The sequence below is a fragment of the Coregonus clupeaformis genome, chromosome 13 (genome assembly GCF_020615455.1).
Source record: "Coregonus clupeaformis isolate EN_2021a chromosome 13, ASM2061545v1, whole genome shotgun sequence".
NCBI classification, from domain to species: Eukaryota; Metazoa; Chordata; class Actinopteri; order Salmoniformes; family Salmonidae; genus Coregonus; species Coregonus clupeaformis.
Genome location: NC_059204.1, coordinates 1,734,852 through 1,758,651, shown reverse-complemented (window position 1 = coordinate 1,758,651; position 23,800 = coordinate 1,734,852). Strand labels below are relative to the sequence as shown.

Here is a 23,800-nt window from a genome sequence, read left to right as displayed (position 1 = left end):
TGCTGGCCCAGGTGCTATTTAAGAGTGGCTGCCCCAGAGCTCTAGTTGTCTTGATAGATGCGGAGGGTTAACACCTTTAGTTGGCTCTTCGTGTTTTGATTTGTAGACAAACAATCCTTTAGCGCTCACGGTGGGTGTCTTTCAAGTTCCAGTTGTTGTTGCTAGTCAACTTTTAGTGGACACCCCCATGAGTGTCTTTCAGAACCCCTCTTAAAACCCCACCTGTTTCATTTTGGTTGTTGGTCAGATGCTGTTGGTTGTTAGTTCCCCCTTCTGTTTGAGCAACATATTTGGTTTTCTTGCTGGGGAACGTAACAAAACTTAACACACCATCAAAATGAACAGGCAACACAATTAGAATGCTCACCACTTATTGAGGCGTAGGCCTTCTTCAATAAAGTGATCCGACGAGGTGCTAAGAGGGAGACAAATTTAATGTAATTTTTATATTATTACTACACTAGTAATATAAAACAAAGTTGGGCCTGAAACAAGATATCTCCTATCAAATCATGCTCTTTAATAGAAAATTCAGAAATATGAATTGAATATCCCATAAATATAGTGTTACCTGGTTTAGGGATGAGTCCTTGGAAAGGTCTGCAAGAGACAAACAAAGATGGAATCTTAACATCAGTAAACCAACTACCAGGGAGAAAAGAAAAGTAGCAGTATTTTGTCCCGAGGGTCGGTAGTTGAGTAGCCCTGCCGTATGCCTTATTTTCACAACCCCATGAAAAGGTGAAGGAAAACTACCCACCTGGTGATGGTGAAGCAGATCTTGTCAGCCACCGCCAAGATCCTCTCCAGGTTTTGCGAGCCAAAGGTACAGGGTTTCCTGAAAGGGATGCCAGGGGGCAGGCCCTCGATGATCACCGAGCCCGGGTTGCTCTTGATCCTCTTGTAAGGCACCTGGACTGGGTATTTGATGCCAAGTGCCTCCCCATACTTCCTGTTGAACAGGTCCTGGACCTGCTCTCTCAGGGTGTTGGCAATGTCAATCCTGGACAGCTTGGCCTCTAAGCTATCTGTCAACAGAACCATATGACGATATCAGATGAATGGATTAGTTTAATTTATTTCATAATATACACATTTGCAACATTTGGTATTTTTTGTATTTTATTAGGATCTCCATTAGCTGTTACAAAAGCAGCAGCTACTCTTCCAGAGGTCCACACAAAACATGACATAATACAGAACATTAATAGACAGAACTACATAAAAAAAAAAAAAAGGCAAAACGTAGCCTACATATCAATACATACACACAAACTATCTAGGTCAAATAGGGGAGCAGCGTTGTGCCTTGAGGTGTTGCTTTATCTGTTTTTTGAAACCAGGTCAGCTGCAGCTTAACTAGGTCTTTCCTTGCAGCACTCAACCGGACAATAATCAAGATAAGACAAAACTAGAGGTTGCAGAACTTGCTTTTTGGAATGTGGTGTCAAAAAAGCAGAGCATCTCTTTATTACGGACAGACCTCTCCCCATCTTTACAACCATTGAATCTATATGTTTTGACCATGACCGTTTACAATCTAAGGTAACGCCAAGTAATTTAGTCTCTTCAACTTGTTCAACAGCCACACCATTCATTACCAGATTCAGCTGAGGTCTAGAACTTAGGGAATGATTTGTACCCAATACAATGCTCTTAGTTTTAGAGATGTTCAGGACCTGTTTGTTTACTAGCCACCCATTCCAAAACAGACAACAACTCTTTGTTAAGGGTTTCAGTGACTTTATTAGCTGTGGTTGCTGTTGTGTATATGGTTGAATCATCAGCATACATGGACACACATGCTTTGTTTAATGCAAGCAGCAGGTCATTGGTAAAAATAGAAAAGAGTAGAGGGCCTAGAGAGCTGCCCTGCGGTAAACCACACTTTACATGTTTGACATTAGAGAAGCTTCCATTAAAGAAAGCCATTTGAGTTCTATTAGATAGATAGCTCTGAATCCATGATATGGCAGAGGTTGAAAAGCCATAACACATAAGTTTTTTCAACAACAGGTTATGGTAAATAATATCAAAGGCTGCACTGAAAAAATAAAAAAACAGTACAGCTCCCACAATCTTCTTCTTATCAATTTCTTTCAACCAATCAGTCATTTGTGTCAGTGCAGTATATGTTGAGTGCCCTTCTCTATAAGCATTCTGAAAGTCTGTTGTTAATTTGTTTACAGAGAAATAGCATTGTATTTGGTAAAACACAATTATTTCCAACAGTTTGCTAAGAGCTGGCAGCAAACTTATACAGTGGGGAAAAAAAGTATTTAGTCAGCCACCAATTGTGCAAGTTCTCCCACTTAAAAAGATGAGAGAGGCCTGTAATTTTCATCATAGGTACACGTCAACTATGACAGACAAATGGAGAAAAAAAAATCCCGAAAATCACACTGTAGGATTTGTAATGAATTTATTTGCAAATTATGGTGGAAAATAGGTATTTGGTCACCTACAAACAAGAAAGATTTCTGGCTCTCACAGACCTGTAACTTCTTCTTTAAGAGGCTCCTCTGTCCTCCACTCGTTACCTGTATTAATGGCACATGTTTGAACTTGTTATCAGTATAAAAGACACCTGTCCACAACCTCAAACAGTCACACTCCAAACTCCACTATGGCCAAGACCAAAGAGCTGTCAAAGGACACCAGAAACAAAATTGTAGACCTGCACCAGGCTGGGAAGACTGAATCTGCAATAGGTAAGCAGCTTGGTTTGAAGAAATCAACTGTGGGAGCAATTATTAGGGAAATGGAAGACATACAAGACCACTGATAATCTCCCTCGATCTGGGGCTCCACGCAAGATCTCACCCCGTGGGGTCAAAATGATCACAAGAACGGTGAGCAAAAATCCCCGAACCACACGGGCGGACCTAGTGAATGACCTGCAGAGAGCTGGGACCAAAGTAACAAAGCCTACCATCAGTAACACACTACGCCGCCAGGGACTCAAATCCAGCCGTGTCCCCCTGCTTAAGCCAGTACATGTCCAGGCCCGTCTGAAGTTTGCTAGAGTGCATTTGGATGATCCAGAAGAGGATTGGGAGAATCTCATATGGTCAGATGAAACCAAAATATAACTTTTTGGTAAAAACTCAACTCGTCGTGTTTGGAGGACAAAGAATGCTGAGTTGCATCCAAAGAACACCATACCTACTGTGAAGCATGGGGGTGGAAACATCATGCTTTGGGGCTGTTTTTCTGCAAAGGGACCAGGACGACTGATCCGTGTAAAGGAAAGAATGAATGGGGCCATGTATCATGAGATTTTGAGTGAAAACCTCCTTCCATCAGCAAGGGCATTGAAGATGAAACGTGGCTGGGTCTGTCAGCATGACAATGATCCCAAACACACCGCCCGGGCAACGAAGGAGTGGCTTCGTAAGAAGCATTTCAAGGTCCTGGAGTGGCCTAGCCAGTCTCCAGATCTCAACCACATAGAACATCTTTGGAGGGAGTTGAAAGTCCGTGTTGCCCAGCGACAGCCCCAAAACATCACTGCTCTAGAGGAGATCTGCATGGAGGAATGGGCAAAAATACCAGCAACAGTGTGTGAAAACCTTGTGAAGACTTACAGAAAACATTTGACCTGTGTCATTGCCAACAAAGGGTATATAACAAAGTATTGAGAAACTTTTGTTATTGACCAAATACTTATTTTCCACCATAATTTGCAAATAAATGCATTAAAAATCCTACAATGTGATTTTCTGGAATTTTTTCCTCATTTTGTCTGTCATAGTTGACGTGTACCTATGATGAAAATTACAGGCCTCTCTCATCTTTTTAAGTGGGAGAACTTGCACAATTGGTGGCTGACTAAATACTTTTTTTCCCCACTGTAGGTCTGCTGTTAGAACCGAGAACATTTTACAAAATTCAAACTTGCAATGCTTTTCTTTCATTATTAGTTTTTTTATGCATGAATACGATGGCTCACTGTTCGTTGTTGGCATTTCCTGCCTAAGTTTGCCCACTTTGCCAATGAAGTAATCATTAAAATAATTGGCAATATCAAATGGTTTTGTGATGAATAAGCCATCTGATTTGATAAAAGATGGAGTTGAATTTGTCTTTCTGCCCATAATTTCATTTATATCACTGATCTTGGCTTCATAATACAATATATGTTTTGTTGTTGTTGAGTTTAGTCACATAATTTCTCAATTTGCAGTAAGTCAGCCAGTCAGATGTGCAGCCAAATTTATTAGCCACTCCTTTTGCCCCATCTCTTTCAACCATAGTTTTTTAATTCCTCATCAATCCATGGAGCCTTAACAGTTCTAACAGTCAATTTCTTAACAGGTACATGTTTATCAATAATTGGAAGAAGCAATTTCATAAATTCATCAAGTGCAGCATCTGGATGCTCCTTATTAATCACATCAGACCAACAAATATTTTTTATATCATCCACATAAGAGTCACAGCAAAATCTTTTACACTATTTTAGGCCCAGCTTTCGGAACTTTGGCTTTCCTGGATATAGCCACAATAGTATGATCACTGCATCCAATGGGTACAGATACAGCATTAGAACAAAGTTCTACAGTATTAGTAAAAATGTCATCAACACATGTGGATGATCTTGTTCCTGTAGTGTTTGTAAACACCCTGGTAGGTTGATTAATAACCTGAACCAGACTGCAGGCACTGGTTACAGTGAGAAGCTTTCTCTTGAGCGGACAGCTTGATGAAAACCAGTCAATATTCAGGTCCCCAAGAAAGTAGACCTCTCTGTTTACATCACATACACTATCAAGCATTTCACACATATTATTTAGATACTGACTGTTAGCACTTGGTGGCCTATAGCATTTGTCTCTTCTATAGATAGCTTGACGCTGATTTGCAGCATACAAATAGCACTTCTCATTTTTTAGAAAAAGTGAACAAGCAAGAGGAAAAACAAATCCTAACCAGGACTCCATAGGTACTCCACTAACGATTGCTCAAAGTATAGGAGGGCAAAGTAATGTACTGATATTGACTCAAGTATTTGGTCTCCCTATTACCTGAGAAGCCTGGTCTTTTCGATTCGGCCCCTGCATCTTCTGTCAAAGCATCTTTGGAGTCGAGGTCTATGGAAAAGAAAATCAGCAGAGTTGTCTAAACTTGCAGTGAATACTGCCAGTTCACCAGACCTATCTAAAAGCCACATTGAAAAATATGTAATCCGAACCACTGGTTCAACCGTGGAATTACCAGTTAATTCTAATTAATTACAGCATTAATAATATTTAATTACAGAGTAAATTGTAATTCTATGGGCTCAACACTTGTAGGCTAAGGGTTGCTTGAAGAGGGCCTAAAGGACACAGTGGAGAACATTAAGGTCAAGATAAAACATTTAATCATAAGCAATTTCAAAATGATTTGGCTGCTGTACCCTGGGAGCTGATTTATCTAGAGGATGATTTAAATCAAGCTACAGAATGTCTTATTTGCTCACTGGGGTAATGGACCATCATGCCCCAGTAAGAAAGAGTACAGTTGGGGATCGTCCATCTCCATGGACTGATGATGAACTGGGTGAGGCATTTTCTCAAAGAAATATGGCAAAAGTCTTAGCAGCCAAATCTAAACTAGAAATTGATTAACAGAATTATAGAACACTATGTAATTATGCAGTTAAATTAAATCGTAAGAACTTTATTTTTACAACAATGCTTTTATTGATTGTAAAAATGATTCAAAAATGGTATGGAATACAGTTAAGGGCTTACTTGGTAAATCTATCTCATCATGCCCATCTAGTGTGGAGGTTGACGGGAGAACAATAACAAAATCAGCTGATATTGCCAATCATTTTGCTGATTTTTTTTTACAAAGAAAATCTATTTACTGAGCGATAATGTAAACACCCATTCTTCCAAACAAGCTATTGTCCAATAGATTGATGATCATATTATGAGCAAAAAACCCTGCTCTTTTCACATCAAATAAAATTTTATTTGTCACATGCGCCGAATACAACAGGTGTAGACCTTACCGTGAAATGCTTACTTACAAGCCCTTAACCAACAATGCAGTTCAAGAAATAGAGTTAAGAAAATATTTACTAAAGAAACTAAAGTAAAAAATAAAAAGTAACACAATAAAACTACATAACAATAACGAGGCTATATACAGGGGGTTCCGGTACCAAGTCAATGTACGGGGGTAGAGGTTAGTTGAGGTAGTTTGTACATGTAGGTTTGGGTAAAGTGACTATGCATAGATAATGGGCGGCAGGTAGCTTAGTGGTTAAGAGCGTTGTGCCAGTAACCGAAAGGTCGCTGGTTCTAATCCCCGAGCCGACTAGGTGAAAAATCTGTCGATGTGCCCTTGAACAAGGCGGGGGGGAGTCAATGTAAATAGTCCAGGTGGCCTACAAATGGTGTCAGTAGAGGAGGTGTTAAACCTATTGAAGTCATTACAAAATGGTAAATCTACAGCTTATGATCTTATGGACAATTCTTTACTTCACTATGCTTCTCCCCAGATTGCAGCTCCACTGAAATACATATTTAATTGGTCACTGGAAAAGGGGACATTTCCAAATGTATGGAAGCATGCTAAACTGTGTCCAATCCCGAAAGACAGCAAAGAACCCATTACTGTATTGAATACTCAGGGAGAAAAATATGTAGATTCACGCGCAGAGCGCGGCAGGTGTTTATTGCCCCTTCGCAAAAGGCAGGAATCGTGGTCACAGGCAGGCAATGGTCATGCAAACAGGCAGGAGAATCAAAAACTAGGACTGAAGGCTATAACTGCTTTTCACAAACGAGCTATGGATAATGGCAGGTTTGTGGGTTTACTATTTTTAGATTTTAGTGCAGCATTTGATTTAGTGGATCATTAAATTATTTTGACAAAATAATTGCATTATGGGATTAAGGAGGCAGCATTGAATTAGGTACAGTCATATCTAACAGACAGGAAACAGTCCACCTACTGTATATCAATGGGTCATTTTCTTCCCCTCATGCTTTAGACTGTGGAATACCGCAGGGCAGCTGCCTTGGGCCACTTCTTTACTTAATATATACCAACAACCTTCCTTATGCCTTATCTGAAACTCAAGCTACTATATTTGCAGATTATACTACAATTTATACAGCAAGACAATCGGTTCAACAGGTACAGCAAGCTCTACAAGTAGATCTGGGAAATATCAAGGAGTGGGTTTGCCAGAACAAACTTGTTTTGAACACCAAGAAAACCAAGCTTATGTTGGTCTGTTCCACCAGGAAAAGGCCAGAACAGCATGGGATACAAATAAGTATTGGGGGAGTAAAAATTGAGGAAGTGGCAGAAACCAAACTACTAGGGGTGCAGCTAGACAACTGCTTATCATGGTCATCTCAAATAACTAATATATGTAAAAAATAAATAAAACTGCATGTATGATCAAAAGGATAGCTAAATATTTACCGGGAAAGATTCTTAAACAACCCATGCATTAATTGGGAGTCAGGTGAACTACTGTTCTGTGGTCTGGGGAAATGCATCAGCAAGTGAAATTAGGAGGCTGCTGAGTGCACAGAACAAAGCAGCAAGGATTGTTTTAAGGTGGAGATATGGTTCTTCTGTTGTAGTCATGCACAATGCTCTTGGTTGGTCATCAATCAACAAGATAATTGAAAAAAAAACATGCTTATTTTATTTCACATTGTACACCATTTAAAACGGCCAAACTCCATTCACAACAGTATTCAGTTGGTAAGAGACAGACATTCAGTAAATACTATGAATGGATTGTCCAGACAGAATGAATGTGTTATCCAGACAGAAAAGAGAAATAGGCAAAATAACATTTTGATTCAGAGCAATAAAGAAATTGAATAATGTATCTGAGTAAACCAGAAACCTTTCAATATATAAATTCAAACAATACTTTAGAACCATTTAAATCTAACAAATTGGAAGGTTGTGCAGGACTATGGTAGATGAAGGAATCAATTGTTAGAGAATTGATTTGGTCAATATGTCAGTGTATTATGTCTGTTTGTAACAGTGTGTTATATGTGAAAATGTGATCGTATTATGAATTGTATTTTAATGTTTAAGGACTCTTGGAAGATTAGTCCAAATGAGGACTAAAAGAGATCCTAATAAAATAAAATGGCTGGGCTCATTTACACTTCAGGAATGAACCGACATTTAACTAGTTTTGTTTCTAAACTTACTTACTGTTTTTAATGGTAAAACATTCTACTAATTGTGATATAATAATTAAATCAGCTGGCAAAATGGAATGAAGATGTATTTACCTGAATCACAGGCCAGGAAAGGAGGCGGCTCTAGCTTCACTTGATCCGTTAAAAGTTCTGGCCTGGATAGGAAACCACAACAACACATGGTTAGAACTTCATAAAGAAAGAGAAACCTGTACACAATATGCTGCTGTTGTCCTTTATTCCTGCACCAACATATACAACGTTTCACCTATATCCTCTTCATACAACAATAATACACAGACTAAGGCCATGTTCCAGGCTGACTACATTTTAGATGCCTTCCATATCTCACAACGCCTGGACAGGTGTTGAACATATCAGTTAACCACATCATATTATATAGCAGTCTGATGCCGACTGCACAGTCGATGACGCAACCGTTGGTTGATGTAATACAACGTCAGCAATGTAGTCAGCCTGGAACGTAGTCAGCCTGTAACAACGTCAACAATGTAGTCAGCCTGGAACGTCAACAATGTAGTCAGCCTGGAACGTAGTCAACCTGTAACAACGTCAACAATGTAGTCAGCCTGGACCGTAGTCAGCCTGTAACAACGTCAACAATGTAGTCAGCCTGGACCGTAGTCAGGCTGTAACAACGTCAACAATGTAGTCAGTCTGGAACGTAGTCAGCCTGTAACAACGTCAACAATGTAGTCAGCCTGGAACGTGACCAAGACCTTGGGTGCGTCACAATGATCCCTCCTTCCTCCTGATGTGTGCACTCGTTCACTACTCCCCACAAATGTAAAAGCATTGGATTGGTGTAGGCATTAGCTTGGGGGTTCCCATATACCAGTCACTTCCTTTCATTTCATTTTCATTTACGTCATTTAGCAGACGCTCTTATCCAGAGCGACTTACAAATTGGTGCATTCACCTTATAGCCAGTGGGATAACCTTTCAAATCAATGAAGGGACGTGAACAAGTGCAAGCTTCCGGAGAAAGGAGAGATTATTGGGATGCACCCCTTGATTGACTTGCAGAGGTTCTCCCCCCCATGTGACAATGTATGATCTCTGACCTTTTGATGACAAACTGAATCTGACTGCCGACGGCCAGGATCTTGCGCAGCTTGGCTGCTCCGAAACAGTTGGGCCTGCGGAAAGCCACACCCTCCGGTAGCCCTGTGACACACAGCTCCTCTGGGTACATCTGAAACTTGGAGTAGGGCACCTTTGCAGGTTCAGGTAGTCCAAGGGCCTCGGCTACAGAAAGACAAGGAGAGAAAGAAAGGGTGGGATGGAAAATGGAGAGAGGAATACAGGTGAATTATTTTATGCAAAAGACTTTGCGGTTTAGTACTTAACTATTCCCAGGATAGTCAAATAGATTTTTAGGAGAATCATTGCTTTCTCTGTGACACCTTAAAAAGGCTAGAAAATGACGTGGCTGTGTAGAAACGGTTGATTAAGTCTGTGTACTTTATGATTTAGTGCTTGAGTCAGTTGCTCTTGCTTGGCCAGAGTCTGAACATTGAGCGTGCAGGTAAGTGCATTGGGCAACTTACCGTACTTAGTGCTGAATATGCTTTCCACTTGCCTCCGAAGCTGGAGGATCATTTCACCTATGTCCTCAGCGTGATTTCCTGTCACGAAAAATGCAAATGAAGGGAAATGTTTATGAGGGTTTCATTCAGAGCTGAAGGAAAGAACATGATTAGTGAATGTGTAAAAGTTACAGATTCCAACTGCAGTCTGAACCAACAATGGGGCCTGAAAGGTTAAAACAGTTGAACTAAGCTAATGAGGCATTTACACTGAACAAAAACATAAATGCAACAATTTCAATTTACTACAGTTCATATAAGGAAATCAGTCAATTGAAATAGATTTATTAGGCCTTCATTTATGGATTTCACATAACTGAGAATACAGATATGCATCTGTTGGTCACAGATACCTTTTTTTTTTTAAAGGTAGGGGCGTGGATCAGAAAACCAGTCAGTATTTGGTGTGACCACCATTTGCATCATGCAGCGCGACATCTCCTTCGCATAGAGTATATCAGGCTGTTGATTGAGGCCTGTGGAATGTTGTCCCACTCCTCTTCAATGGCTGTGCGGAGTTGCTAGATATTGGCGGGAACTGGAACACGCTGTCGTACACGTCGATACAGAGCATCCCAAACATGCTCAATGGATGACATGTCTGGTGAGTATACAGCCCATGGAAGAACTGGGACATTTTCAGCTTCCAGGAATTGTGTACCGATCCGTGCGACATGGGGCCGTGCATTATCATACCGAAACATGAGGTGATGGCAGCGGAAGAATGGCACGACAATGGGCCTCAGGATCTCGTCACAGTATCTATGTCCATTCAAATTGCCATCGATAAAATGCAATTGTGTTTGTTGTCCGTAGCTTATGCCTGCCCATACCATAACCCCACCGCTACCATGGGGCACTCTGTTCACAACGTTGACATCAGCAAACAACTCGCCCACACGACACCATACACGCTGTCTGCCATCTGCCCCCTATAGTTGAAACCGGGATTAATTGTGAAGAGCACACTTTACCAGCGTGCCAGTGGCCATCGAATGTGAGCACTTGCCCACTGATGTTGGTTAAGACCCTAGTGAGTACGACAAGCATGCAGATGAGCTTCCCTGAGATGGTTTCTGACGGTTTGTGCAGAAATTCTTCGGTTTTGCAAACCCAGTTTCGTCAGCTGTCCGGGTGGCTGGTCTCAGACGATTCCGCAGGTGAAGAAGACAGATGTGGAGGTCCTGAACTGGCGTGGTTACACGTGGTCTGCGGTTGTGAGGCCGGTTTGACGTACTGCCAAATTCTCTAAAACGACATTGGAAGCGGCTTATGGTAGAAAAATGAACATTTGATTCTCTGGCGACAGCTCTGATGGACATTCCTGCAGTCAGCATGCCAATTGCGCACTCCCTCAAAACTTGAGACATCTGTGGCATTGTGTTGTGTGACAAAACTGCACATTTTAGAGTGGCCTTTTATTGTCCCCAGCACAAGGTGCACCTGTGTAATGGTCATGCTGTTTAAGCAGCTTCTTGTAATGCCACACCTGTCAGGTGGATGAATTATCTTTGCAAAGGAGAAATGCTCACTAACAGGGACGTAAACAAATTTGTGCACAACATTTTAGAGAAATGTTTTTTTTGTGTATGGAACATTTCTGGGATCTTTTATTTCAGCTCATGAAACATGGGACCAACACTGTTGCATTTATATTTTTGTTCAGTATATAAATTACATTAATCCAGAATCAATTGGAAAGTGGAAAATAAATTATGTAACCATCACAGATAACACCTTTTAAAAATCAATCATTTGAAATGGAAGTTAGGCTTTGTCTATTGTAAGCCTACAGTGCATCCAACTGATAGATCTTAGGGAGAGGTTGTCCATCCTACTGTACCTTCAGAAGATCTTCGGAGGCCTTGGGAAGCTGGTTTAGGTGACAGTGCTTCAGTTTAAAGGAAGAGGGCAAAGAGGTGAGTAGGGTTGACAAGTTTCAAAGGTTTCACATAACTACTTTCAGTTCAGGCTACTGTATGTCGAGCCAAAATAGACTGTTTTTGAATGAGACAAAGCCCAAACTACAGTAGAACCTCAAAGATACAAACCTCAGAATTACAGACTGACCGATCAACCAAACCGGCAATATCAAACCAGGAGGACATGTATTAAATGCAAAAACAACACACTTCTGTAGGCTACAGACAAACGTAAATGTTGCTTATGCGCTAAAAACACATCTACAGTATCTGGTTAAATATTAGAAAACACATGTAAATACGCAATCAATATTTTCTCAAGGGCTTTAAGTGAATTTTTAAGTTTCGAACATTTCAGTTTTTCAGAATGACCACTATTTCCAAGCTGTTCGTATCGCTGAGTTCATACGGTAGCTCATTCATTCTTGTTTTATGATTGAGTTTTTTTTTAAAGAGTACTACTTCCAAAGTATGACTTCACATGTGCCATGGTGATAGGATGTTATCTGTATCTGTCTAGCATGACAATTGTGCATATTCATTGATAATAACTCAAAGATAATCTTATACATAATTTGTTTGTTACATATCTGGTAAAATGCTGTAGAAAAAATGGCATGATATTTAAATAAACACTGAATTCTAGTGTATATTTTCTGCACTTACCCGCGTTTTCTTCCTTCATGATCATTGATGGAAAAGAAAACTTTAACATAACATCAAAGCAACCAAATAAAACAATCTAGACTAGAGGTTAGTGTGGACACTTGAGTACCATTCCTTTTCTTTCATCTTCTCTACGAATCTTCAAATATTGAATAACTGGGTTATAACTCTAGCCTGGTGCCAGATCTCTTTGTTTTTGACAATGAGTGACAAGGAGTTGACGTGATAGCACAAACAGACTGGCACTCAGGCTAGTATATCTCTACAACTATAGCACAACTAAGAATTGAGGTTAAGAAAGAGAGTGGTCCTTTGTAGCTCAGTTGGTGGTAGAGCATGGCGCTTGTAACGCCAGGGTAGTGGGTTCGATTCCCGGGACCACCCATATGTAAAATGTATGCATGCATGACTAAGTCGCTTTGGATAAAAGGCATATATTATTATTATAGCATGTAGTGTACTCAAGTGTTCTAAGTTACCTCGTGCTACTAAACTACAATCAGGGCTTGGGGAAGGGTGTCTAGGCTGTGGGTGACTAGGGTAAGGGACATAATTATCTGTCTACTAAGCTGGGTGTTTAGGTGTCTTAAGGGGACTCTAGACAAATCACAGGACTGGTAGAGACAGGGAGCAGAAGAAACAGGCTAATTCTATAAAGGGTTGGGCTGAAAGGGGTTGAGACGAGAAGGTGTGTATGGTGCATATACTGTACAACCAAACCTGAGACAGAGTCCAGATGAAAAACATATCGCTTTAGAGAAACTCACAAACTGGACACAATAAACCCAGTTTTGGTAAATGCTCCAATTAAATAAATTAATACATTGAGGGTTGCTATTGCAGTGTTCTTACGAATAACATTTAGACTAGAAAACTGAAACTGCTCTGGATGTTTTGCAAAATGGTGTCATATGTTCCAATCCCAGTAAACAGATTTGATGGTGACCAATCTTTCTTTAAGCATGTTTTGTGGGAAAACAGGCTTGACTGTGAAAACTGTGTTTAATCTGAGGTATTGCTTATGGACAACAGCTCAAATATCCACCATCCATCAGATTCTAAAATCAAAATGACACATCCAATGATGAAACCAAATTAATATACCATCAAAAAGAAGATAAAAAAGAATAAATCAAACTGATGGACAGTGTGTCCAGAGCAGGGAGCCTATTACTTACTTACAGTGTGTTACAGGTTTGGCAGAGACTCTGTGGGTGGGAGGTGGGGCGTAAGGGGTGGTACTGGGTACTAGTGACTCGGGGTGGAGTACGAAGTGTGAGAGGGGGGCAAAGAGGCAGGGAGAGGGGAGTATCTGTGAAAAGTGGTTTCATACGTGTGCTGGTAAACTAGCTCCCTAACAGAGGGAGAGAGCTTGTTGGCAGTGGTGGACCCAGGGTGGCGCCGGGCCTGGGCTGTCCTGATGCAGCCGTGAGGTGGAGGAGACGTGGACGGAAGGCGAGGCTGCAGTTACCTGCGTGGGTCTCCAGGGGGCGGCGGGGAGCAGCCTGGGCCGGGGTGGCCACCACCACTGCTGCTGCTGCTGCTGCTGCAGCCGGGTCAGCATGAGGCTCACTCGGCTCCTCCACTGAAACACTGGCATCTGGGGGAGGAGAGACAACACATTGTTAGGGTACTGGGTGTCTTAGGGACAGACAGCACATTGTTAGGCTACTAGGTATCAAGACAGAGTCACCTGAGGGAGGACAGACAGTACCAGCCTGGTCCCAGATCTATTTGTGCTCTTGCCAACTCCACTGCTGTCATTGTCATGCCAAACATGTTTGGCATGACAGTGAGCGACAAGGAGTTGTCATGACAGCACAATCAGACTGGCACTCGGGGTAAGACTGGGTTATGGTAAAAAGCTAGAGTACTGGGCACCGGGGCAGGTTAACAGAAAGCAACTGTAGAGACAAATTCGGGGAGGGGTGAGAGTATAGGGTCAGGCAGGCTACAGAGTGGACCTTAGGGACATAGCAGGTAAGGGGAACTATTAGAGGTCATTGTAAAGAGGAAATAACATGCGTCAGGATCACAGCAGGTGCATGCATGCACACACACACACGTCCTAGCCCACACAGTCAAATCCAGCGGTATTGGATTCCTGCTAGCACGCCGCCTCTACTGCCTCTCAAAACACGACTCGCAACTCCCCAGATTTAATCTGGTTTAACAGCTAAAGCTATTTCAAAGGTAATATAATGACAAAGGTGCACCACTTACCTGGTACAGTCACCTGGATGATTTCCCCATCTGGGGGCTCCGTTTTTATCTTTTTCAAGGGAATACAATCTCCCGAAGGCCCTAAAGGGGTAAGAGTAAAAACAGTTAATATGGCAACGTGCATCCCAAATGGAACCCTATTCCCTATATAGTGCATTACTTTTGATCAGGGCCCATAGAGCTCTGGTCAAAGGTAGTGTACTATATATGGAATAGGGTGCCATTTGGGACATAACCAGATCTTCCTGACAGAAAGTGTGACATTTGAAATGCATCTATAAAAATCCAATGTCACACATTCTGGGAGGAAGATCTGTTCATTTTCAGACGGTTTAAGTTTTTCCTTTGCGATTCCCAAGGGGTTAAAGAGTGGATATTGATGTTAGACTACCGTAGAAAGGAGTGCCAACCTCAGTGTTCACGTCTTGGGTTCGCATTACAGTATTACTATAGTAGGCCATAGCATTGCCTTGTAGCTTACCTGTTCCGAAGTCAGCCAATGGACTCACACAAGAGCTTGTGGATCTAAAAAGGAAAACAAATCCTTTGAATGCACAACTTCGAATTATGACATCAAAATTAACTGGCATAGATAAATTGTGGTGTGTGTGACTTATTGTGATAAGTCAGGGTATGGCCTTCCATTACAAGTGATGGACACATAGCATTTACTGAATGGATCTATCAATATATCAAAATGGGTTGAAAGGGTTGTTTGTATTGTCTTCTGATCTAATTGTCTTTTATATCTCTGGATGCAGATTGGGTAAGACAGGTGAGGAACAGATTTCAAATAACATCTTGTGTCACTACACCCTCTACATTACTGACTGAGGCCTAGGTGTTGCATACATACCTGCTGCTGTGAGGATTGGTGACCAGCTCCAGTGCAGCTGATTGGACCCGGAGATTGTCAGGGAAACCGTCCTCGGAGGTGGAGCCTATGTCATGCTTGCCCTCTTCCTTGGCCACCTTACCAGCAGCTTTGTGAAACAACGTAACAGAATCAAATCAATCGATCAGATTACCCATGATGTACAGCAAGCTATTACAGCTAAACATACATGATATCAAAAGAACAAGGACATGGCATTGCTAAATGGCATGCTAAGGGCTTCTTTGGATATATATCAACAATGCATGATGAAAAAAATACTCATAAACTGGGTGGTTCGAGCCCTGGATGCTGATTGGCTGAAAGCCGTGGTATATCAGACCGTATACCACAGGTATGACCAAAAATGACTTTTTACTGTTCTAATTACGTTGGTAACCAGTTTATAATAGCAATAAGGCACCTTGGGGGTTTGTGGTATATGGCCAATATACCACGGCTAACGGCTGTATCCAGGCACTCCGCGTTGCGTCGTGCATAAGAACAGTCCTTAGCCGTGGTATATTGGCCATATACCACACCCCCTCGTGCCGTATTGCTTAAGTGTACTCTAAGTATTACCTGTGAAAATCCTTTCGTCAAACATTCTGGAATGAGAACAGAGAGGGTTGTTATTGTTAATCAATGTGATTATTGACATTGGTCACAGTCAAGTAGAAAGGGCCCCTGTAGTAAACTGTCAACAAGGGAACGAGATCAAAACAGACATCGCTGCACGGTCTGCAGGGTTCATGTCTGGGCCATCTTGAATAAACAACAATAACAACAACAAATATCAACAACAACACCAGGAGTGTATGACTCTTAGATAAAAATCTAATCTTCAATCTGCTCGAATTGTATTACCATTAATGACATGCCCATGTCGCATTATGCATGGGCTATGCGCTGATGGCGGTGTTGACTCAAACTAAGCCTGTCGCCCCAATCTAAATGTATTTCATCACGGGTTGAACAACAGCGAGATGTTGGCTCAATATGCCAGAGAGCAGGGGGCACCATACCGTGTGGTTCAGGCGGTGGTTACCAGTCAGCGGGGCATTGTCTATTGGAGGAGGGCAGGGAATTTAACCAACAGATGGCCTGGGTTGACACTTCTCCCTTCGTTGATTCAGTTTTCAAAATAGGAAATTATAGATAGATGACAGACGCTGTGTTAGCTCATCAAACAGTGATTCTCCTTAAACAGGGTCGTTTTCATTAGGGCATGTTTCTTACTGGACATCTGGAGTAGTAGTAGTTCTTCCCTGTTTCAGTCAGTTTTTTTCATTTAGTGCCTTATGACGAAACCCTGGTATGATGTGTTATGCAGCCCTGATATGGGTTCCCTATACACAAAAGTGCAATCTCTTATTTCTGAAGGGAAGAATGAGAGACTTCGCCGACTGATCTCAGATCGTCTTTACCTTTTGACTACAAAGCGGACCCCATGGCGCTCCTCCAGGATGCATTTGAGTTTGGGCACTCCGTAGGTGCAGGGCCTCTTGAAGGGGATGTTGTCTGGGATGCCGATGATCTCCACGGCCTCTGGGTCGCAGGCTATCTTCCGGTACGGCACTGGAACCATGTGGTCCAAGCCCAGGGCCTCCGCTGAAAATACAGGGGTTGTTAGAAATCATTGATGGACTTCAATCATGTGACCCTACAATACTGTCTTAATAAGGATGTACTGAATGGATGGATGGGTGGGTGGGGATAGATTTATAAGCAGTCATGACAGCTGAAAACAGACTAAACACAATCATTCTATAGTAAAGAAATGACTTGTGAAAAAAAGTGTTGAGAAAATGACAAATTGTATAAGGGACATTTTCCCAGAGAATCTCCATTGGACGTGCTTTTTGGACTAGGACTAACCTTAATATGGGTCTGGGAAAACGGAAAGGTTTTAAAACCCTACACGATTTTATCAGCTAATGACCTACAATAGGAAACCATGCTGAGAAAGAGCGGTTGACCATCTCACCATAGCGACTGTTGAACAGGATCTGCACACATTCTCTCAGTGTGTTTATGTCCTCAGTATCTCGAATGAACGAGTCCCATTTTTCTGTTGAGCACAAAAGAGAATAACGTAAACATACAAATGTGTGTAAAAAAACAGATAATAAAAATAAACTACGTTTTTCCACATGTATACTAACAGGGTTTTTTCTGGCTTTAAAGGGGGCTTAGGTGGTGGGCATCAGGGTTGGGGTCAATTCCTATTTAATCTGAATTTCCAATTAAATTATTTAATTCACTCATGAAGTGGAGGATTTATGTTGAATTCCATTCGAATTTCAACAATCTTCAAGTTATGGTATGTAATTGGAATTAGACTGTTTGCACTGGAATTCAATTTGAATTGTAAAAAATGTCATCTTTGGAATTCAATTGGAATTGAATATTTGTACATTTCCCAGTTAATGGAATGAATGCACTTAGTATCACAAATTGTCTGCATGATCTGTTTTAGGTAATTTCAACTTATATTCCTATATTTCAAGTATAGCTAGGCTGTATGAACAGTGACATGATCAGCCTGACCGCCTAAGGAAATTGTATTTGAATTTGTTGGGGATAATATTGAATTGGGAATTACATTTTTGGAATTTACCTAACATTGGAATGGAATTTACAGGTAAAGGGAATTGAATTAGAATTGCATTTGTGGAATTAACCATGTCAGGGGGCAGGGCACTGGGTGCAATATGCCTGTGAGCGTGGCACGGGCTGAATTCAGTATTCACTGAGGTCCAAGGGGCCTTACTCCAAATTGGGTATAGAGTACCACAGTAAGAGTCATAATACCCATAAAACCTAGCGGTCAAACAGGAAAATGGTTCCAATCGTTTTTCCACCATTCATTTTTATCACAGGGGATTTTAGAAACACTTAAAATAAGGGCTGTGTTTTGTGTAGGCTTACACTGGCGTGACGATTTGATACCCATGTAAATCTCTCTAGGACAAGGTGACTTTTACATTTACATTTTAGTCATTTAGCAGACGCTCTTATCCAGAGCGACTTACAGTTAGTGAATACATTATTATTATTATTTTTTTTAAATACTGGCCCCCCGTGGGAATCGAACCCACAACCCTGCCGTTGCAAACGCCATGCTCTATCAACTGAGCTACATCCCTGCCGGCCATTCCCTCCCCTACCCTGGACGACGCTGGGCCAATTGTGCGCCGCCCATGAGTCTCCCGGTCGCGGCCGGCTGCGACAGAGCCTGGATTCGAACCAGGATCTCTAGTGGCACAGTTAGCACTGCGCCACTCAGACTTTTATCAATATATTCACCTGTATTTACCCCCAAATGAAAAGCTAATTAGCTGCTAATGTGGCTATCATAAAGAACTACAAATGCCATGATGATCTGGACGAGACTGCAGAAGAGGCAAAGGTAAGAATCTCTGGATTAGCCATCTGTTAGCTAAATGTAGTAATGAATAAATTGGCTAAATTTCTTTAAAATTGATAATTCTGTGAACTGTCTTGTGCAAGTTTTTAATTGACACAATACCTGTTAGCAAAGGTGTCAGCTAGAGATGACGTGCAGGAGCTTGCAGGGATTTGTAGTTTTGCATGATGTCTACTTTGACGCTAATTAGCATTGTCGAATCAGAGTAAATAGAGTCGAATATATTGATAAAAGTCACCTTGTCCGAGAGAGATTTACATGGTTATCAAAACGTCACACCAGGCAGGGTAAGACAACACGATTGGAACCATTTCCCTGGTTGACTGCTAGGTTTTATAGGTATTATGACACCTCCACTGTGAGGCTCTATAATGCCTCACTGCCAAATTCTCCCCGACTGTATAGCTTTTATTTTGGTGATTGTTAGTTCTCAAAGACTACATTATATTAAAATGTATTGGTCCATTATCTTTTCTATATACTTTCTACCTGGCTTTAGTTGTTTAAATACTGAATGCGTTCATTATTACACTGTATGGCTTTTTTTTTTAAGTCTTAGGCAGCCCGCCCAATAATTTACTATGCAGACAAAACCCTGACAAAGTTGTATGAAAACATTGAAACTGCATTAAGAATATTGTGCACATTCTGTATTGACTCTTGGGTACCAGTCTTTCTGATTTAAAGGTAGAGTTGGGCCGACTTCCACAACAACTAAGATTAGGAGGTCGTGAAGCACACCCGTACACATTTGCAGATACTCTGTGTGAGTGTCTTGCATCACTCTAATCTGCAATATCTGCGTTTCATCTTGCTGCTCGTGGCAACGTCATATCACCGAGTCTCAGTTTGACCAAATAAATGTAAAGTTTCAGCAGAAACGTTGAGTGCTTTCAAAATCAAACAATAACCTTTTATTACAGTACAACAACATGATAGTGTTTTTGAATTAGAAGCAGTCAGGTAATCAGGCTAAGGGGTTATGATGCTAAACCAAGGTCTTGACTCTCTGCGGTGACTGAATATCTCATGGAGTTTTTTCACAGGCACCAGACGTGGAGAGCAAAGGTGTCCTGGCCTTGGGCCTGCTCACTCAGACTGACTCAATCTGCCCCAGTGAACAAGCATATCACTCTCCACATACCTGATTACCAAATACGCTACACCTTTTGAATTTCATGATGGAACAAAAATATAAACGCAACATGCAACAATTTCAAAGATTTTACTGAGTTACAGTTCATAGAAGGAAATCAGTCAATTGAAATAATTGAAATAAATAAATTAGGCCCTAATCTATGGATTTCACCTGACTGGGCAGGAGTGCAGCCATGGGTGGGCCTGGGAATATGCCCTCCCACTTGGGAGGCAGATCCACCCACTGGAGAGCCAATCAGAATGAGTTTTCCCCCAGAAAAGGGCTTTATTACAGACAGAAATACTCCTCAGCATTTGTGCACAACATTTTAGAGAAATAAGCTTTTTGTGCATATGGAACATTTCTGGGATCTTTTATTTCACTTTACATGTTGCATTTATATTTTTGTTCAGTATAGTTTCATTTATGTAAGATCAGAAAAATGATGTCAAATGTAAAAAATAATGAAGTTAAAGTAAAAAATGAAATAGTAGTCATTTCTCCATCATGTCATACAACATGACAGTATTGCATTATTTACTCTGCTCTGAAGCATATGGGAATGCAGCATTTGAATTGGGGCCTTACAAAGGAGAGGAGTCTATAACATGGGGTAAAATCCATTGGTTGATTGATATGATTGTTGACATACCCCTCCCCTTTAATAAACTGCATTGTGGGATTCAGAGGAAAAAATAGCAGATAAGTGAGCTGACAAGTCATTCTCTTAGACTGAGTCTGTACCCAGATCTACAGAATATACATTGTCTGGCAGGGGGGTGAGGTGAGCTCCCTAAAGACTGAACCCTGTTCCACACTATTGAGCTGAGCCAAACTGAGCCAAGCCAAGCTGTACCGGTTACACAACCACCATAGTTGCTGGAACCATGAACAATGTGAATGGAAAATATCAGAGCCGGCACAGACGGTTTGGGTCAAAACGATAGGCCTACAGGTGTGTGTCTATCTGTGTCCAGTCCCAGTTCAAGCCTACCTGACTTCTCATGTACAATGGAAAACAGGAGGCGCTTGGAGACGTGGATGCTGGGAGGGCTCTGGCCCAACTCCCCTTGGAGTCCTATCCACTCACCTGAACAGACAAAATGTCAGAAATTAAACATTGATAAACATCATACTCACGCTTTCACAGTCGAGCAAATCTTGAAAAATCTAAATCCCATAATCAAAAGCGATTCTCTATCAAATAAGTTATGTGAAATGACAGCCAGTAGTACAACCACTCACAAAAATGACAGGGAGAATAGTAACCACTCCCCTGCCAAATGAATGAAATCACAGACAATAATTAATGCGTAAAAAAGTGACTCAAAATGGTGAAGGGCTTGTCAGAAGTAACCTGGATATCCATCAACTGCTACCTCAGCAACAACTTGTTCCTGTGGGGTCACATATCTCTTACCATTTTCGGAACTGTCCTTGGCGGCCGTCCCTTTCTCCGCCCCTGCCGCCCAGGCCCCCAGGCGGTCTTTACCCAGGTTAAAGAGGGACGTGGGCTTGAGGTCCAGCTTGCCGTCGGGGTGTGGCTGGGAGGACATGGGCATTCCGTACAGGAAGCTGGAGAGCATGGAGTTGCTGGCTGAGACTGAAGCAGTGGACATTTCCTGGGCTGTGGCGGCAGGCTTGGAGGCCGGGCCGTGGTTGGCTAGGCTCTTGGTGGCGCCCGAGGAGGAGTTGTGGTTGCTGGCGCTTGACTTAGCCTCGCGCGAGGGCTCCTCTGTTGCTCTATAAACACATGAAGAAGAAGAACGTAACAGGAGAAGATAAATCTGTGTGTCCATGTGAAACCTAATTATGACACACCAATAGCAACTTGTCACAATGTGCCTTATTCTTGGCTATGTTCAAAAGTAATCTAGAATCAGGTCTCCTCCTATCGCCTAACCATGAAGTCAACAACAAGACCTGCCCTGTATCAATCCTAATTATGCTGCACACTTCTGCCATTTATGCATGGGAACAAGTCACGTAAGCGATTATATGTACGTTATGGAGTACTGTATGGAGTCCGGTCACCTTTTGACAGTGAAGTGGATGCGGTTGCTCTGCTCAAGGATCTTCATCAAGGTCTTGGTGTCATACTCGGCAGGTTTCCTCAGGGCGATCCCCTCAGGCAGGCCGTGCGCCACCACAGAGCTGGGGTCCTTCAGGATCCACTCATAAGGCACAGGGACCAGGCTACTCTTCCCAACGGCCTCGCCTGGAAAATCATCACATACATACAGCATATCAAATGACTAATGACTTGCTTTCAGTTGTGAGAAGGTAGAAATGAGAAAAGGACATGTCAAATGATTGACACATAGACACTGTAAAAATCAACATTCAATCACGTCTGAAATTTGATTTCAGTTATGAGAAGATTGAAATTAGAACTTTAAATGAGAAATTATAAATAATTCAGACGGCGCAGACCTATACAAATGATATATTTGTTCGGTGCGTTATGTTGAAGCCCTTACTGTAAAGCACACTGAAGACTTCCTCCACCATTTTCCTCAAGACAAAGATGTTAGAGTGGGCGTCTGTTGAGGCCCTCTGTTTGCCGTGCCTGCCCTCTTTGCCATGCTTGCTTGATTCATTTTCCTGGACTTTGACATGGGCATTCACTGTGGTCAGCCCTTGTAGACAGGGCATCTCTGAAAGAGTCAAGCATGAGAAACTTTTGGGATATATTTCTACTTTTCACCCTGTAGGTTTCACTCAAGGAAATTCTGGTTCTCACTTGCTTTAGAAGAAGTAACACTCTGGATAAGAGCATCTGCCAAATGACTCAAATGTAAATGTAAAACTAAAGATCGTCTTATTTAATTCCAAACCTTAATAGGCTCAGATAAAAACTACGTTCAGCTCCAAAACAACAGCAGGATCTGTGAGCAAAATGTAGTTGCATTTTTGATCCAAGTGAAAAATCTAGCCTAATCGTTAACCTGATTCATTTATTTTGCCCAGTACACAAGGAAGCACTCACTGCAAAACTTGTGGAAGTCTGTTTGTATTTCCCTCCGTGAGTTGAGGAAGACTCTTCCCTTCTCTGTTCCCACGGTGATCACGCTGTCCTCGTGCACGGTGACGCAAGCCACCTCGGCGTTGAGCTTTGACATGGCTGTGCACTGGAACACAGGTTAAAGACAAGGTCATAGGTAATCCACCTAACGGTCAGTGAATAAAGTCAAAGATTTGCTATTGCGACTGTGAAGCTCAGGGTACACTTATTCATTCAACATTTAGCCTATCATCCTATACACAGGTTGGTTGTTTAGCAACAAAACCGTTGCGTGCGCAACTATGGGGCAAAACAGACGGGTCTGGCTTAGATTGTTGACAACATGTAAACTATATTTATTCTCCAATGTTTATTGAAAACATAAATAAATGTGCACAGTGAGCATTTGTTGTCTCAAATACATAATTGCAGTTGTTGGTTAGCTAGCGATTTTTTTGCCATATTATAGAGTGGGTGAAAACGCACTTTGGTGTTGAAATTTTACTTCCATATGTAGTAATAAAATATATTTTAACCAAGGCAAATATGATTATTCATGTCCTGAATCATTCAGTGGGGTCTTTCTCTAACATATCATTAATATTATATTCAAAAAGTCGAATTTCGTAACCTAATACATCCGATAATAAGCACCGAACTCTTGACACAGCGGTGTAGGTTTCTCGTAACAACGTTTGAGGATTTTACATTTTGTGGTCGTCTTCAAAGTTCCGCGGGTCACAAAAAGCTAGCATG

The 23,800-nt window shown here is 41.6% G+C and overlaps 1 protein-coding gene across 5 annotated transcripts in view; it reads right to left on the bottom strand.

Annotated features, from left to right (window-relative positions):
• gtf2ird1 (GTF2I repeat domain containing 1) overlaps nt 1-23,800 on the bottom strand; it is a 37,396-nt gene that overhangs the window by 6,152 nt on the left and 7,444 nt on the right. For 4 of the 5 annotated variants that reach the window (XM_041893718.2, XM_041893717.2, XM_041893721.2 and 1 more), the window contains 20 exons: nt 23,030-23,171; nt 22,521-22,697; nt 22,075-22,258; nt 21,461-21,783; nt 21,035-21,130; nt 17,460-17,543; nt 16,900-17,083; nt 16,055-16,080; nt 15,455-15,581; nt 15,080-15,123; nt 14,599-14,679; nt 13,847-13,975; nt 11,631-11,678; nt 9,749-9,826; nt 9,263-9,446; nt 8,271-8,332; nt 5,028-5,093; nt 761-1,028; nt 572-600; nt 368-415 (listed from right to left, as the gene is read on the bottom strand). In XM_041893718.2, coding sequence (XP_041749652.1) covers nt 368-415; nt 572-600; nt 761-1,028; nt 5,028-5,093; nt 8,271-8,332; nt 9,263-9,446; nt 9,749-9,826; nt 11,631-11,678; nt 13,847-13,975; nt 14,599-14,679; nt 15,080-15,123; nt 15,455-15,581; nt 16,055-16,080; nt 16,900-17,083; nt 17,460-17,543; nt 21,035-21,130; nt 21,461-21,783; nt 22,075-22,258; nt 22,521-22,697; nt 23,030-23,171 — 2,380 coding nt within the window. The remainder of the gene's footprint in view (nt 1-367; nt 416-571; nt 601-760; nt 1,029-5,027; nt 5,094-8,270; nt 8,333-9,262; nt 9,447-9,748; nt 9,827-11,630; nt 11,679-13,846; nt 13,976-14,598; nt 14,680-15,079; nt 15,124-15,454; nt 15,582-16,054; nt 16,081-16,899; nt 17,084-17,459; nt 17,544-21,034; nt 21,131-21,460; nt 21,784-22,074; nt 22,259-22,520; nt 22,698-23,029; nt 23,172-23,800) is intronic. The other variant, XM_041893720.2, reaches the window with a different exon arrangement.